Below are 17,887 nucleotides of genomic sequence, written 5' to 3'. Positions count from 1 at the left end.
CACCCACGACTTCAAACACGATCATTCAGAAGGACTCTGGATGTAGGAATTCAATCCCTCCATCAGGCTTCTGATATCACTGTCGTTTCAATGGTTCCAGATCACGGGGTCAGCCCGCCTCCTGCTCTTGTTACATCCAGAAACGAGTAAAGCTGCTGAGTAAAGAGTCAAATGATCCTGTGTTTTCAGACCTTAGGAATGAAAAAGATCATAAAGCTTTTCACATCTCCACTGAAGTAAATATTGCAATAAAAAACCTTGTTGTGAGGGTTTGTAGATGCAGCCACCCTGTTCAATATTTAGGCAATATGTGTTCAATATAATGTTCAATATTTTTTTTGCAGGAGATGCATGATGTTTTGCTGGTTTGGTATAAAGTTTTTTGGTTAGTGTAAAGAGTTTTGAAAAAATAGCCTGAAAGATACCTCCAGAGTATTCAGAAAAAAACTGTAATCCGGTGTAGATAAGCAGGATTTTTCCTCATGAAAACGAAGGAGAATCTTCAACTACAACTTCCAACTTTCAACTTGTAATGATGTTTAAATCAGAAAGGCCTAAAATCAGTCAGATGTTGCAGAGAAATTGCCAAATCCATCAGCCATCAGTCTGATGATAATTTAGCCTCTGCAGAGCCACAGCTCAGTGGCACATCCAGACTTCCTTCACTGCGGTGGCCCGAGTGGGGCACTGACCTATGTATGAAATATGAGCACTATGGGCACACGTGTTAGCATAGCTTTAATTAACCATTTTTGCCTCCACCACCAATACCTACTTTAATAACTAACATTGCAGTGTTTTAAATTCCTTTTTATTATTTAGTTTAAAAGGTAAATAGGCCTAAAAGACAACAGAGCAACACCACACGAATGTAAAATAAAGCTCTGCTCTGCGGCTCAGCTTTACCTCAAAACCATATCTTCTTCCTCTTCTGTGGCTTTTTGGCAAGTTAGACACCACTCTGGAACATTACTGCCTCTCAGGTTTAAGACTGAATTGCACCTATAATCAAACGATTCACACTGACTGGGCAGTTAGCCAGTTATAATGGGGTGGCCAATCGGATTTCAGGGGTGACTCGTGCCACCAGGCCACTCCCTAGACGCACCCCTGCAGCCGATATGTCAGTCAGTGCATATCATGGCCAAAATTTCCTCTTCTATGCACCTGTCATTGTTTCCACTCTGATTAGCAACGCGAGACATCCATCCATCCATCCATCCATTTTCTGTAACCTCGTAAGGGTCGCGGGGGGTGGAGCCTATCCCAGCTGTCATCGGACTATCGCAGGGCCGATACATATAGACAGACACATATACACGCTCACAGTCACACCTACGGGCAATTTAGAGTCACCAATCAACCATGTCAAGCATGTCTTTGGACTGTAGGAGGACACGGGGAGAACATGCAAACTCCGCACAGAAGGGCCTGGTTGGAGCGGACCGAACCCCGCTCCAATCGGGTTTCGAACCTGAGACCCTCTTGCAACAGTGCTAACCACAACACCACCGTGCCGCCCCAATCCAAGACACACACAGTCATTATGTGCTGTAAACAGATAGCTGCATATAAATGCAGATACATTAAAAAAAAATAACTAAAAAAAACCCAAATATGATGCCAAATCATCATCAGACCAGACTGCATTTGTATCATTCTGCCTCTGTTCCCTCTTCACAAGGGCTGTTTACCTCTACAGCCCGGTCAAATGTGATTAGCCAATATACTCGAACTACAAACGGACTACAAAGGGAAACCTGGAAGCTTCAACGACTAAAATCTTGTCCTGTTGCCTCCAGATTCTACATTCATATGCAGATCTGTAGGTATAAAGACATGAGTCAACATTTCAGAAAACCAGACAACTTGTGTTTTCGTCCAAACATTTCCAGAGTGAGGAGAGAAAAAGTATCACAGGTATTTTCTGCAGTTTCAAGCAGCGAAAGAAAACACGAGCACACCTAAAGAGAAAATTCCTGAAAGTAGGGGCTTGTTTCAGTTTGTCGTAAATGAGAGAGGAAGAGGAGTGCTGGAGACAGCCGGTGTGTAAACATGCTGAGAGGCAGAGTGTGTGGAGGACGGTACTGAGGCGAACAGAGATATAACCTTTGTTTACGAGTGCAGGCGGGCCGGCTGACACTGTGTATAAGTCAAACGGGGGCGGCCCACTTGGAGATCCACTGGCTCGCATTAATCAAACACCAGGGGAGGAGGGGAACGCCTCGGCACACCTCCACAGGACGCTTTAACCACAGGGAGGCTTCTGGACCTCCACCAGACAGAGCAGAAACACCTCTCCGTAAATGTCCACTGACTGTGAACCGTAGTCAGAGTGCTTAGTCTGGAGAGAGTTATTACCACAATAATATGTTAGAGAGCGTCCTTCAGGGTGATGATGGAGAGTACTGCTTATTATTATCTTTGTTTTACAACTCACCAAGAAAACAGAGAGTTTCTCTTCATGGTGACTGCGAGCAGAGCTGAGACTCATTGGTTTAAATTATTCAAATATATAGTTATAAGCAGTGATACTCAATTTATCTGGACCCCGATAGGGTGCCAGGTGGCTCCCCAGAGCATTTTCTAATTCACAGTGAAAATAAAGTGATTCACATTGGGAACTGTTTTTGTTCTTTTAGAATACGTAATGTGGCAGAGTGCATAAAACGTCATCAAAATTGAGTTTGTTTATAAAAAACAGTGCCAGCTGAGGATCCCTTGCACCTCCCAACAGAGCTCCTAGCCAAGCTCCTCATATCCTAAAATCCTTGAAATGTCCTGAAATCCTTGAAGCATCTTAAAATCCTAGAAATGTCTTAAATCCTAGAAATACCCTAAAATCCTAGAAATGTTGACACAAAAAATACATCACGATTCAAAACTGAACTGAGACATACCTACAGACAACCCTAAAACATAACGCCTCTGGTGTTGGCTATCACCATCGCAGAGGTGTAAAAAGTTTTTATCAAATTCAAGATAAAGTGGTATGACTAATTCATATGCAGATGGTCATTTAGTGGGTGAATTATTCATTTAAAGAAAGACTGCAGGGCAACAGACACGTATATTAAAAAAGAGCATTTTATTAAAACAAAATGCTTATTTACAAGGCCAGAGAAAACAGCAGTGGAGCTTTACAAAAAGGGAATATGCATCAACACACAGAGCTGGCCTGGGAAAGACAGATTTGCATTACAGCTGGTTTATAGCTAATTATTAAGAGTTAATTCACCCTGAATGTTTCACAAAAAAATATCAAGTTTTTTGGAAAAGTCACAGATTAATAAAGTTCAGGCAGTGGGTACAAAAAAACATATAATTCCTCATTGGGCGGGAGAAAAGAAGCTCCACATTTATCAGTTCAAATAGTTTGAGACAAATTTTGGGGGGAAATCAAAGTGTAAAAATGTAAAGCTCTTGATGCAGGTGAAATACAACAGCTAAAGAACATTTTTCCATCTCTTAAATAAACAAAAAACTCCTCTAAGCTCGTGTGAGCAGCTCATTATCACACCTACACAAACATTTGGAATCTCGCCTTTTCAGACACGTAACGTCCCCGTCCTTTAGGTATAAAAATAAATACAAGTTGAGGAAGAAATTGTGTTTTGATCAGTCCAGATAAAACTATTCTGTATCCTGGCGAGCTCCGTTCAGTCAGGTTCTTTGTTTCTACTTGATTCCACTCAGCAAACTGTCTCAGTGTCCATCGATCCAATGTGTCCATCAGGCTTCTGTTTTGTCTCTGTCTGTCTGATGTAGTAAAAGTCTTTTCTGTGTCACGCGGTCTGTCTCCTCTCAGAGCCAGGGGTGCCAGGCGGGGTCCATGCGACACAGGTTGTCCAGGCTGTTGGCGGCGGCCACCAGCGTGTTGACTTTACTCTCTCCGCCCTCGAACTGAGCCAGGTTGTGGAGGCGGGTCATGATGGCCGTGACAGCCTTCTGGACCAATGAGACGAGCTGCTGGGAGTCCATGTTTTCCGGTTGGCCGGCCGGGGACAGTGGCATGGACGTGTCCTCCTGGGTCTTTTTGTGCCACGCGATGATCTCATCACGGAGGACGGCCTTTAGGATGCCGTCCACCTATCAGAGAGAGAAAACAGGAAGACGTTAAGTTCAGGAGTCAACATGGACAAGAAAACACGAAACATTTCATCTGTAGATGGAATCTCTATTTACCAGATTAAGAGACACTTCTTGCGTATCATTGGATGATTAGTGTCTTATTAATAACAGAACTGTCTTAGCTGAGATTCAGAGAGAGAAGTGTGCACACAAAGGTGAGACATTTGAGCCATGTGGTCAAATGAATCGAGCCCAGAACTGTAACAACATAATATCTGGTGGTAGCTGACACCAGGGTTCTGTCATGGACAAGATTTCAGGACTTTTCCATGACTTTTCAAGGACTCAAAATTTTTATTTTTCCTTGTCCAATGTTTTTTTTCCCTTACCCCACTTGCCCAGCATTTTTAAACAAATGAGATGCAATCATAACTTCAGTGTGCCCAATGATGTGTTCAAGGACAGCTGGAAAATTGAAAATCCAATAATAATTTCTGTTTTTACAGTTTCTGGCTATGATAAGTGGTGTAATTTTGGCAATTCTTAAAGATAACATTTTTAACATTTCTATAAACAATCACCAAAAATTTTAAAGAAAAAAAGAAATCACCAAAATTTTTAAAGTTTTCTATACAAATCTTTTTTTTAAAGGGAAAAAAAGGTTAAATAAATACATAATACAGCCATGTTAAGTTATATGCCCCTCCAGCAAAAAGTGCTTAAAAAAATATTTGAGATGCCTAGTGGGCATGCATTAAGGGAAAGATCTGAACAATGAGAGAAAATGTAGAAACTTTCCTGATGAATAAATAAACAAAAAATAACCTCAGTGTTGTCGAACATTAGTGCATATAAGAATTACGTTACCTTGTCAGCTACAGAAAATAAATTCACCTTTATGATACATCACTGTAATTTACTATACACAAGGCATTTCAAGAATTTCTCCCAAGCATTCAATCATTTTTACAAGTTCCATGACTTTTCCAGGCCTGGAATATATGATTGTGAAATTCCACGACTTTTCCAGCTTTTCTGTGACCGTTGGAGCCCTGTGTATTGCTGCTTGGAGCTCATTCAGTGACTGCTGCATGTACTTGTTGATGCTGTTTCTATGAACACAGTATTCCTAAATGTCATCGTGGGAACCGGAGACGTGACACCTGATAAAAACTTAAAGGCACACACAGAAAACGAAGCTGGGTGTGAATCTGTGTGTGTTGTTAGCAGCTCATTATGGTGACACGGAGCTGAAACACAGAACCATGTGAATCCTGAAGGAGCCACAGCAGCAGAAACCATCACCTCACTGGGAACACCCTGTTCCCTGCAGTGTTTTAATGGTTTCAGTATATGTGACAGGATGATTGTTACGTGTTTGTAGCGTTCCCTCTCTGACCACCGAGCTCTGTCACTTGGAGCTTAACCGTTAATTTGCATCTTAAAGGACTCGTTCTCCATCCGCAGCAGTCAGACCTAAACATAGACAGCACACGCCTGTCATTACTGTCCTGCTGCACACACACACACACACACACACACACACACACACACACACACATTATACAGCCCCCTCTGACTGTACTGTTTGTGTTCGGTTCAACTTCCTCTCTTGAGGTTGAGATGCTAAACGAGATGTTGAGAACTCAGCAGGAGCTTCAATTCAACAGCAAACCGCATGATGGATAACCTCCTCGCTGACGGCTGGCTGGAACAACACATTTTAAACCCCGCAAAGACTGGAGCCAGCTGGGTCAAGTCTCATTTTTCAACTACAGTATGAAGACCTGTTATTCAGCTCATTTTCAGGTTCAGACTTGTATTTTGTGTTTTCGTGTTTTAATGTTTCCTAATCTTGTCTGAGCTGAACACCTGTAGTTACTGCCTGTTTTAGTGTCTTTAGGCTGTGCCCTCCTGAAAATAATCCATTCTGCTCTGATCGGTCAGTGCCTCTGGGTCTTCCTTATCTTAGCATCTAAGGGGAAAATAGTATTAAAACAAAAATCTCACTCTGAGCTGGAGCTGATTTCTAAACACACCATAATCGTACGAGTGTAAACATTTCTAGAACAGACAAGTTACCTTAAAGTTTGGCTGTGCGAAGCATCGTGCTACAGCGATCATGGAGGCGGTGAGCGGGCCGGAGACTCCGATGGTGGTCAGGAACTCTGAGATGTTTGGAGTCAGGCGGAATGGAACGGGGCGATTAGCATCCAGGTCGCCAGTGGCGTCGTTGATGTCGAAGCGGAAGTAGGAAACGTTCAGCTTTCCCGTGTCCTAAAATAACAGAATGAAACGTTTGAGTAGGAGTCAGGCTGTGTGTATGTGAGTGTAAGGAGGGCATTTTAAACAAAGTAGCAGCTCAGAATAAAGACAACACATCTATAAATATTCCTGCATGTAGAGGTCTCCGCAGAAAACAACTCTCCTTCTTCAGAGAGACTGAGGGAGTTAGTGAACAAGCTCCCACCAACCAAACGGCTGCAGTTATTGATCTGCGTGGCCCAGACACGGTATCACGTCAAACTATCAGCAGCACAACATCTATAATCCTCCTCTCCTCTCTCCCCCGCCGCTCCCTGCTGACTTAAATATATACAGCCACGTTTTCATCTTTAAGCCTGCGTTTATGTGCGAGAGAGAGGACGGCTACATGAGCAGCCATTCCACTCAGATAAGCTCCCTCATATGAAAAGGTGAGTGGCTCTGACAGCTTTATAGCAGAGCATTTCATTCCAGCTCGTGCTCCCTCTCCTCCTCTGTCTCGCCTCCCTCCTCCCTTTAATTCCCTCCTCTCTCTCTCTCTCTCCTACTGTCATTTGCTCGTGCAGGCCCCGGCGGAGGCCTGGAGGCAGTGGGCTGAGACACCAGCAGCCCCCAGGAGGCTCAGATAAGCCAGCAGACAGTTGGCTGTGGAGGCAGCGCTCAGAATGCTAAATCACCACACGAGTGGCCGCCGATGGCTTCATTCTGGGGCCGGCGTGAACGGGATGACGCATCATCACTGTGTTGCATGTAGAGACGACAGAAAGCGGCTAATTTTCACAACAAATGTCAACGAAATCACATTAGTAGGGAGGTTGTGATACCTCACGGAGGAGACAGGTGTTGACAGAATGAAATCTGAGGTACGCCACAAAGAATCGCCTTTATTTCCTTCTTTAAGGAACATAAGGTCTGTGTTTGGGCGGGGTGGGGCACGATGCTGTGGCTGTGATGTCCTGTCCTTGCACTCTCCCTGTGTTTGTGTGTAATGTTTGTGTGTGCGTCCCGTAATCCTGCTGTGTCTAATGGGATCTGCCGAGTGGAACAGGCAGAGAGGGGGCTTAATACTAGCGCTTAGCTGCCCGGAGGAACGCCTGTCAGCACAGGCCGATTAGGATCAGAGGGGTGGGGTGGCCGGCTGACACAATCATCTTTAATAATGACTTTGAGAGAGCTGTGTGCAGACCCCGAGCGCACACACAAACACGGCCTCTTCAAATTGAAACGTCTTTGATAGCTGCAGAGCTGCAGAGGGACAGAATATAACGTCCTGTCAAAACATCCTGCGCTCTGACGGCAGCGGGCTGACTGATAGCGTGAATGTCACGGGGGAGGATGGTAATTCATATGGCCAAATATGGAGATCTTCCTCATATACTGAATTAACCCCCGTCAGTCACAGGGAGTTCGACATCCTACCTGAGCGATCTGCAGCATCTCGGGGTTGAGCCTGTTGAGGTGCAGCATGAACTCGGCCAGTCCGATGAGCGCCAGCTGGATGGTGAACATCTTCCTGAAGGTCCAGTAGTCAGTGGCGTTGGGGAAGGTGTGGAGCGCCCACTCCTTCAGCATGCTGCGAGGCACCATGTTCCCCTGCACCTCCTTCAGGATGTCCCGCAGGACCTTCAGGGAGAACAGGAGGAGGGAGGAGAGGTAAGGGACGCAGCTGAGGGTCTCACATTCATGTTTTACAATATTCCACACAGTGGTTCACACTTTAACCCTTTGAACCCTGAGCAAAATGGCTTGATTTCTTTAAAAAAAACATGGGAAGAAGGTGACGAGCAACTTAACAATAAATGGCTGAAAAACAAAACCGATATCTGTAACATAATTCTAATAATTCTAACTAACATTAAAAGAATTATATATATATATATATATATATTTTACATTTTTCCTTAGTTTTTTGATTATATCTAATAATGAAATCAAACCTTTTCTCTCAGGTTACACAAATGCTTGTGTAATGCAATTAAATGCAGCGCAGGAAAACTGATGTCGCTCCAGCTGTATTAGGGTTAAGTGAAGACACAGCACTGTTATGCTCTGCCATGCTGCGTGTTTGTATGCAGCCGTGTTTGTGTACCTGGTGGCTGGCCTGCGTGCCTCTGGCCTGCACTGTGGCCAGACGATCATAATATCTGGAGATGGGATTGTCGTGTTCGATGCCCTTCTTGGCGCAGCGTTGTTTGTAGATTTCCACCAGTGACAGGGATGAAGGGTTGTCCTCGACCAGGCGCATCTGAGGCGACACTGCCACCACTCGGGGCACTAGGGACATCGAGGGAGGGAGAGAGAGGACGGGATACAGGTGGGAGAGAGACGGGGAGGAGAAATAAGAAGAGGGGAGGAACAGGTCGGGGAAAACAACCCAGTCAGTGACACGCGAACTGTAAACATTTGACCACAGATCTAAACCTATAACTAAAATAGTGCAGAGTTGGGAAACAGCTCTGTTGCTCAGCGCTGAGCAGGGTCAGAGGAGGTGAAAGGCTGTGCGTTGAAAGCAGTCTAAACATTTACATACAGCAACACCCCAAATCAAATCAATGGCAGCCAGTCCAGTTGTGAGGAAATGAGTTGGAAGGGACCGCTGAATTCCCTGTCCATATTTCCCCTTAAACAAACCAATCAAGTGCATAAATGGTGAGCAGGCAAACATCTGGGCAGAGGCAAACCACAGGGGGACGACAGTAGAGGAAATAGTGCCTGAAAGCCAATGCAAAAGGCATGTGTGGTGTTTGAGAGAGAGAGAGAGAGAGAGAGACGGCGACAGGGTGAGGAGAAAATTGAAAAGAGGAGGACACTGCCAGTAACTGTTCTCTGGAGATGACTACCTGATCACCACAGAGCCAGAGATCCAATCGTATCTGGGATTAACAAATACATATCAAAAAATAAAGACATGTCTCTTCTTCGTGGTCGTACCAGTGAAGAAGAGGTGTCTTTTGGTGGTCTCCTTCCTCTTCTCCAGACAGGGGTTGAGGAGGCGGAGAAGCTGCAGGACCCTCTCCTCTCGCCGTGACTCGGTCAGGCAGGCGTCGTTCATCACCAGGTACGGGTAGATCTTGCCGTTGTGGCCGCGGATGTAGAGACGACGAGCTGCTGTGTTGTGTTTCTGAACAATTTCCACTCTGGGCATAAACCTGCAGAGGGAGGATCAACAGAGACAACTGACGTGAGAGGAATGACATGCTGGTGAATCTCTCACACTGATCAGCCATTTAAAACCGTCTTTTCAGAAGAGAGAGGGACCTCTGAGGGCCAGGTGTCCTGGAAGAAGAGTCTTTTACCTTGCGATTTTGATGTAATAGTGCGTGGGTTTGGGCATGAGGAACTCCCCGGGGATCTCCACCTCAGCTGTCTGCGCAGAGAAGTTGCTGAGGAAGCGACACTTCTCCTCAATGAGGAAGAACTTGGGCAGCTGCTTGGTCTTGGCCTCCAGGATCTTGATCCACTTCTTCAGTTTGGAGATCAGATTGTGAAGCTTCATGGAGCCAGGCACACTGAAGTCAAAGTCTGGTGAGGGATGAGAGAAAAGTCAAGTTACAATAAAAGTCTCCTCAAAGCACTGGCTCTATTATCTTTATTATATAAGGGAAAAACCCTTTTTTCACCTAAATCAGCACGTATATGAAGGTTTTTTCAATTACATAAAATTCACCAAAAACTTCTATCCAAGGCATACTCAAAGTAAACTAAAAGTTGTTCTTGTTCTAGTTCTAGCTTTTGAACAAGTTAGAGCACGGTCTCATTTGAGAGGTAACTCTGAACTGTCAGAATCGCTGTATTTGACTAATAGAAGTTTCAACACACTCTTTTTTTTTTTTTTTAATCTTTGCCTGGATATTTTCTTGAAAAATGATGCTGCTATTGATATTGTTGTCATAAAACAACATGAGCACATAGCAAATGAGCAAAATAAATTAACAAGAAATAAGTAAAAAGTTACAAGAAAATTATCAAAAATATAAAAAAAACATTAGCAATAAATTAATAAAAACTTTTAAAAAAAATAAAAAAAAGTATCTAAAAATAGAAAAAAAGGGCAAGAAATTAATAAAAAGTTACAAGAAAAATATCTAACAATAAGCAAAAATAGTACAGTAAACGGTAATCTGAAGAAAAAAAAACAAGAAAATGAGCTTTAGAAAATGCTTATCAAATATAATTCCAAATATGGTTTTCTAGACATTTTCCTATTTTTTTGGATAATATCTAATAATATTTCCAGGTCATTTCCTTATCACCTTTTTTTTCCACTGTGGGGCAACTTGTGCCAAGTTGATCACTGTCTTTTTTCCTTTTTTTCAAAAGAAATCAAATGAAAGCAACACCCATGCAGCGAGGTTTGGATTGCTTTTATTAATGGTTGCTAATTGATAATAATTAATGACTCCCCAGCACCCTGCCACTGCTTTTCTGCTAAAAAGAAAGGCTATGTGGACACAGGCCCTAAATTAGCCACATAAAATAACTGTTCACAGTAGCCAGGTTTAGTATGAATGACTGCCAGCAGAATATGATACTTAAATTGAAATAAATACTGTACATAAGAAAATGAAAAAATATACAAAAGCAGATGAGGGTTGCCAGTGATTTGACCGCTGCTCGCTGGGAGAGTCTGGATGAGGAAGCAAATGTGTTACACTTTCCTCTCACTAATCAACTCTCCTCTAAATGCCCTCCAGCGAGACACTGACCCCCAGAACTGTTCCAGAGGAGCAGCCAACACTACAAGACTACAGAATGAGTGCAGGGCAGCTCCCAGATGAGTTTCTGTGTGTGTTTGACCTTTGACCTCCCCTGCAGCAATGTGCTCCCATATCTGAGCTATAAATACCAGCGTGTTTCAGAGTGGCCTCCCAAAATAAAATATAATCAGGGGTTAAAATACATGCAAACACACGAAGAACGGTCCTAAAAGTTCAAGTACGCTGAAAGAAAATTACAAAAAGAATCACAGGGAAGTATTTCTTATTGGTCAGATGATATTTTGACGCAAATGTTGGCCTGTTTGAAACCGCAAAGACTGATTAAAGTGAAACGTGGGTATTTATAGTAACACAGAGTTATAACACGTTTTTTTAACAGTGACGGCCTCATGGAGGGCAGCGGTTGCACAATCTGAGAAATGTTCGCTCTAAATATTGTGTCTTATCCAGCTGTGTGCTGAAGTGCCTTGCTTAAGGGAAGTTGACGGCTAAGTTATTCATTGCAGGCTGGCAGCATGAGGAGGAGAGCTGTTTGCTCTATCGACTCCAAACTCCCCGGTGGAGGCTGCGAGCTGATTAAATTAGAGCTATAAAAATGAGAGTCTTAAAGTATTAAATTCCTGTTTCAAGTCACAACTCATATTGCACAGAACATATTGTGATGAGTTGCAGCAATAACAACGGAAGGAGGGGAAGTGAGCTGGCCAGGTTTTCCATTTTGGAGTAAAGCCCTCAGGACAGCTCCGTAACATGACTGCACGCACGCACACACACCTCGCTCTCCTATTTCAGCACACCCTGTTGTGCTGCCTGTTATAATGAATCCATGAAACTGCAAGGCCTTGCCATTTCAAACCCGTTCAATCTCTCCCAGAGTGAGACCTCCTAATACTTTAAATAAGCCCTTTAAAACAGCCAATGTTCTTTTCGGAGCGGCCCCATTTCGCCATCCGTCTGCCTGCAATTCACCTGCCTCGATAGCAAAAGGGAAAATTGAAACAGTCCTGAGGAATTGCAACCCGACAACAATTCAGCGCCATAAAAGCGTATAATGCTTACAAATAGAAAAGGCGAGACATGCTCCACTCCGTCGAATCCATGAAGCAATAGAGTCATATCGTTCCATCTTTATCAGGTAAAAAACATTTTACCCGCTGCGCACAAGACTCAGAAAAATAACTAAACACGCTGTCAAACATGGGCAATATTGGTGAAACCACCTTGTTCTGAGCTCTAATTATTGTTAAAATAGTGAGACGATATAAAAAATTGCAGCAGGTTTCTGAGAGAGAATACAGGGGTGCTTTCTGTGTTAAATTCACTACAGCCAGCAACAGCAGCAGATAGTTATTTTCAGCGACCCTGAACTCATCTGTGACCCCTGCTCTCTCTGTCAGGGGAACAGACAGAGTATCCCGGCTGCTCTCTGACCTGTGTGGCTGGTTCTCTGCCCGACACACCACAGCAGATGATCTGCACTCCTGCACCAAATGATGGGTCCAGACTCTGGAGGTGGGCCACCTCTGTATACAGAACCATCACTCCCTCGTGCACCGCCCTGCTCCTGACTCACTGTGGGATCAACTCAGAGTGTGTGGTCAACTTTATTATGTCTGACTCTTGAGCTGAAGTTTGGGGCAGATCAGAGGTCATCACAGCAGTGTGTGTGTGTGTGTGTGTGTGTGTGTGTGTGTGTGTGTGTGTGTGTGTGTGTGTGTTTAATTGACAAAGCTATTGTTGGCAAAATTCCTACCTCTTTATCTTACCTTCTGAGTATGAAATATACAGTAGAAGTGTAGTGTTGGACTGTAGTGTAGAAGTCTAGTGAAGGCAAAAATATCATCTTAAAAGAATAATAATAAATAAAAATAAACTTAAGTAGCACTACATATTATTGAGATTTTTAACATTCTGCTATGTGCAAAAATTGCTGCACTAACATTTATTGGGATTTATTTTATTTTTTAAAATGTAAATTATGTCCCCATCCGAAACCTTTGTAAACATCTGTTTCATCCAGTGAGATAAAGTTTTTAGTCAATTCATCTCACTTCAGTGATTTTTATTGCAGCAAAAAGTATCTAGTGGACTGGAAAAAACAATTATTATTCTAGTAGGCTACCAAAAGTTTAATTTGTAATAGTACAATTCATAAATATATAAAAAAAAGGCTACTTGTCCGTGCATCAATGTGATATTGCAATGCAAATATTGGGATACTATGCTGAATTGATTTTTTTTTTTCTCCACCACAAGTGTGAGTTCTCATTTAAAGCTCTGACTGCCGACCAACTGAGGGTACAGAGGTGCTGCACAGAGCTACTCTGAACTGTGGTGAATGTCATTTGAGCGTGACCAATGACTGTTGAATAGGCACAGAATCCAAAAGCCAGGAAACTCTTGTGACAAAAGTCTCTGGAACAGATCCACTGCTAAAACAGTAACTCATGCAAATAGCATTCTCCGTAATTGGATTTGAATGCCTCCCTGCTGCCAAATGTTATATGTGCACACATAAACCCATATTTTCCAGCCCACAAACCCTGTGAAAGCGAGTGAGCCACTAACGTGGTTCGGGGAACGGGAGCTTGGCTGCTCAGCAGCTCTGTAAACCCTGTTTGTTCCGCTCTGGAAGGCTTGTGTGGTTTCGGTCTCTGTCGCCGTGGGGACAGCTTGGTAGCGATGGTCGACGGGCACCCTGCGACGCAGAAGCCCCGGTGACGCCTGGCTGCGTGAGCACAGCTGGCACTGTAACATCTGGTGAGATTCATCAGTGCGGCGCTCGCTTCGAGGCTTGCTCCTGTTTGTGTTGTTCATTCAGTCAGTTCGTGTGCTTGTGATAGCTAACACCATCACACCTGTCCTCATGTTTCCTCACAGATTGTTTTCGATCTACTCTCCTCCATCTTTGATGCCTTTCAGCTCCGGCTAACCTTTGTCTTCCACGAGTCGGGTGATCTTTTTTTATTCTCTGAGCTGCTTTTCATTCTCTCTTAGTCCTTGTCCTCCACCATCCCAGGGCCAAACGCATTAGCTCTATTGGCCACTCTCAGGACCAGTGGAGGGGAAAAGCACAGAATGGGAGAGGAGGAAGGAGAGGGGGAGGAGGAAGCAGTAAAAAAGGAGAGACGGGGCTGTTTACTAGGAGTGTAATTCAGCCAACATGTATGTGCAGCCGGTGTCAAAAGCACAGACGTTTATTTGAACGCTACAGATCGGTCTGTGTTTAAACTGGGTCCAGTGAACTGCGGTTCAACTCCCTTATGTAATGTAGGAAAACAGACACGTGGCGTCCAAAAACAGGGGAATGATTGTTTGGAGAAAAATGTCTCCGAGGAGTCTAAACTTGGCTAAACTAGAGCTGCACCTGTCCTTTTGGATTCCTCAGCATGCACATGAATCTGAACATGCAGAGGGATTCATTGTTCTTTACAAACACACACGAAGATCACAGATTGTTTGCTTTGAAATGTGTTAATCCAGAACTGGGAATGAATCAGAGAACTGAGTGTCTTCCAACTCCTAATCTTTGATGTTACATCAGTTCGAAACAAACCTCACAGATAAGATTGGTACAGTAGAAAATAAGCCACTGGGAATTTAAAATTGAGCCAATTTGAAGATAAAAAACTACAATTAACACTGTCAGTAGGTCACCTCAATGGAGGGCTGGCTATCATCTAAAAATGTACCAGTAACCTTAAAGTGATGCCCATCCCAGTAGAGCGCTTCATTCGACACCCATAATGTGAATGGAGTGGCCTGTAGTACTTAGCCAAACATTCCAACATTTTGGTGGCATCTCAGCACGCTGAACCACCAAACTGCGCTTAACTTCACCACCGACTGTATGAGTACTAGCTGCTGTGGGAGTGTGAGCTTCGCACCAGGGACAGTTGTGAGATTACACCTGCCACACATGGTGACAGGGCTAACTATTAGCACCACAAGGCTAACGTTACCAAACAGTTATTAACGAGTACTGAAAACAGAGTCGAGCTGTTTCTGTTTCGGTGTGAGTTTGTAGGGATTGTTCAATTGCTCAGCGTTGGATGGTCATGCTGCTGCATGCTGTGTAAGCAAATGCTAAAGCAGAATTTATACTTAATACCTATAGATGAGGAAGATGTGAGTATAAGAAAAGTGTTTTGTCTGTGAACTTTGTGAGTTATAATAGAGCCAAATTTTGTACTTGTGTTTAATATTGTTACTATTAAGCCGCATTTAATGTGTGTTTTAGATGTGTTTTGAAATACAGTAACACAACACAATGGCACAGCAACCCCACTGCCAACTATTGTTTTGGAGGTGTGATTGCAGTACAACACAGACACTCATATATAAATGCTTATTAATGACGCAGGCCACATGGAGGAGAGTAGCTCCAGAGACGGCAGCAAAAGAAAATTTGCTGATCCGGCGCAAAAAGGATCAAATGCAGCTATAGTTTGACTGAAAAAATTTCCATACTACTTGGTCCTGGGTTATTTTGGAGTACTGATACCCTGCTGTGCCTCTACGACATTTTACAATTGCGTGCAATTTCTAGTCTCACACTGGAAGAAGTTGTCTTCCCTCAAGGAAAACAAAACCCTGGGGATGTTCGCAATAACAGTCCAACATTTAAAATCTCTTAGTGGACTTTGTTTTGATTCTGTTGTATATCATCCAACTTTGAGGACTGTTTATGTTGCCAATTCATTACCAGTTCTGCTCCCCAAAGAATGGTTTCTCTGTAATGTGAGCATAATGGCTACCCTGCAATTGTTTTCAAACAACTCAAAAATATTTCATCTCTGTAGCATCAGCAGCAGTGAACAATCAAATTTACCTGTTCCAATATTTTATGAGCTCTGTTCATTTTTGTTTCCCTGACAAAGAGGATAAATACTGAAGGCTCCCAGCTGCTGGTACAGAGCCAAACTGGAGCTGCACTACATTTATATTTCAGTATAAACTGGCCAAAGTTGCTCCGTGCCAGTAAGGTGGAAATCATTTTACTGAGTCTTTGTTGGACTAATCTAAGTCTATAAAACTCCACGCTGATATAAACAGCTGCCAAGAAATAAAATAATGTCATCACGGTTACGGTAGAGAAGTAGTGTAACAAATGTTTTACAGACTCACTTAAGACTGAATTTAAACAACAGAGTTCAGCCTTTCAAAAAGCGCTCAGAGCCTCCTGCTGTATTTCATCCAACCTAAGAGTGGCTTCATGCTTGTTGAGATCATCACCGCAGTGCTGCACCAGCTCAGATTAGAATACAGCTGACTGGTGTATAATCAAACCACTGTGGGCGTGAGCGCTCACAGTGTAATAAAGACACAAACTGACACACACACCTATTTCTGACCACCTCCAGTCCCTCCCTAAATCAAATCATGTGGTTGGAAACCTTAATTACATTACAGAACACCAAAGCTCCAGCTGCTCCTAGTGATGGTGCAGTCCGTCCTGACAGCTCTGATATAAGCATGTAGCCACCTCAATATTTAACGCTGCAGAGGCCAGTTGGCCTCCTGTCCCATCATTTAAACTGGTGTGGACACGCAGTAACACCAGTGCTGCTTTGTGTGCTGGAAGGTGGCTGATGCCTGGCGAGGAGGTGCTGCTGGGTTGCTACCTGGGTGTTTGATGTACATCATTTGACGTACCTCATCAAACATTCCCAAAGCTGCCTGAAAATGTTTTTATGTCTCTCCAAATTTCCAAGTGTTGTTACAAAGTTTGCAAGATGTAAAGCAGCTGAATCTAAAGTCAACAAACACCAAGTTCAAACACAAAAGACAGATAGCAAAATGAGTGGGCTCCTGTTTTCCTCTCTGTCTGTTCTGTCTGCTCCTATGTCTCCACAGTCAGATGTAAGTACATTTCAAAAGCCAACCGACCTGTTGTGAACTGTCCCTTCATCTTCTGGAAGACGGGGTCCTGCGCGGTGGCCTGAGCTCGACGGGCCAGCGACTCTGAGGCAGCGCTGGAGAACATGGTGGAAACATTAGAGACGTTCTCCAAGCCGACGCCGAAGGTGCTGACCAGCTTCTTGACAAAGTTGAGTGTGTGCGGTGTGATCTTGGCATCAGAGACAGCGCCACTCTTCTCAAAGGCCACAGAGTAGCATTTAGCCAAACCCTGCTGGAGCTGCCTCAGCACCTGCAGAGAGAGAGAGAGAGAGAGAAAAGTTAGAGTAATACTAATCAGACATCTTTCTCCAATCTGAATAATTATTTTTAAAGTATCTGTTGACTCTGATCAAAGCTTGACATGAACCTTTTTTGGTTTTGTTACGAGCCACTTAGCATTTTCACTAGCGACATTTTTGTTGTTGGGTAATTTTATTTGATTAAAGTTGACCATGGTGTGCTACAATTTATTTAAAGAACTACATTTATAACTTTTAAATGTAGAGTGCAGCAGTCCCCATTCAAAACATGCCTCTTTGGAAAGGGCTGATTGTTTAGCCTGTGGTATTGCTGCCTGCAGCTTTCTTGGGAATCTCTCGTACAAACAGCATATTAACACCCAACACTGTACCACCATGTGTCTGGGAACTAGGGCTCCACCACTAATAAACATATGCAACCTGCCAAAGTGGCTCGTTAGAGTGACTGTGTAAAATGCCACTACTGAATTCTACCCACAATGGGCGAGTGGGTGGGTGCTCATGTTACAGAAGAAACCGACACACACAGTTTTCTGTAGGAACAAAGGTGCGGTGCTGTGATGTCACACAATAAGAGGCAGAGAGGTAGAGGTGATGGTGGAGATGACGGCGTGGCTTGCCTCTGCCTCCTGTGAGCCCGGTGGAACGAAGCATAGAGCCTGCAGCTGCTGC

The 17,887-nt window shown here is 43.6% G+C and overlaps 1 protein-coding gene across 2 annotated transcripts in view; it reads right to left on the bottom strand.

Annotated features, from left to right (window-relative positions):
• Nucleotides 1-3,069: 3,069 nt before the first annotated feature.
• Nucleotides 3,070-17,887, bottom strand: part of trrap (transformation/transcription domain-associated protein) — a 103,772-nt gene continuing 88,954 nt past the window's right edge. For both annotated transcript variants that reach the window (XM_088069803.1, XM_088069804.1), the window contains exons 66-72: nt 16,944-17,205; nt 9,633-9,858; nt 9,268-9,485; nt 8,426-8,610; nt 7,756-7,959; nt 6,154-6,348; nt 3,070-4,089 (exon numbers count right to left, since the gene is read on the bottom strand). In XM_088069803.1, coding sequence (XP_087925929.1) covers nt 3,805-4,089; nt 6,154-6,348; nt 7,756-7,959; nt 8,426-8,610; nt 9,268-9,485; nt 9,633-9,858; nt 16,944-17,205 — 1,575 coding nt within the window. In that variant the 3' untranslated portion in view covers nt 3,070-3,804. The remainder of the gene's footprint in view (nt 4,090-6,153; nt 6,349-7,755; nt 7,960-8,425; nt 8,611-9,267; nt 9,486-9,632; nt 9,859-16,943; nt 17,206-17,887) is intronic.

This window comes from Plectropomus leopardus, chromosome 19 (genome assembly GCF_026936395.1).
Source record: "Plectropomus leopardus strain MGB_pleo_1.0 chromosome 19, ASM2693639v1, whole genome shotgun sequence".
NCBI classification, from domain to species: Eukaryota; Metazoa; Chordata; class Actinopteri; order Perciformes; family Serranidae; genus Plectropomus; species Plectropomus leopardus.
This window is presented reverse-complemented; position numbering and strand designations above follow the sequence as displayed.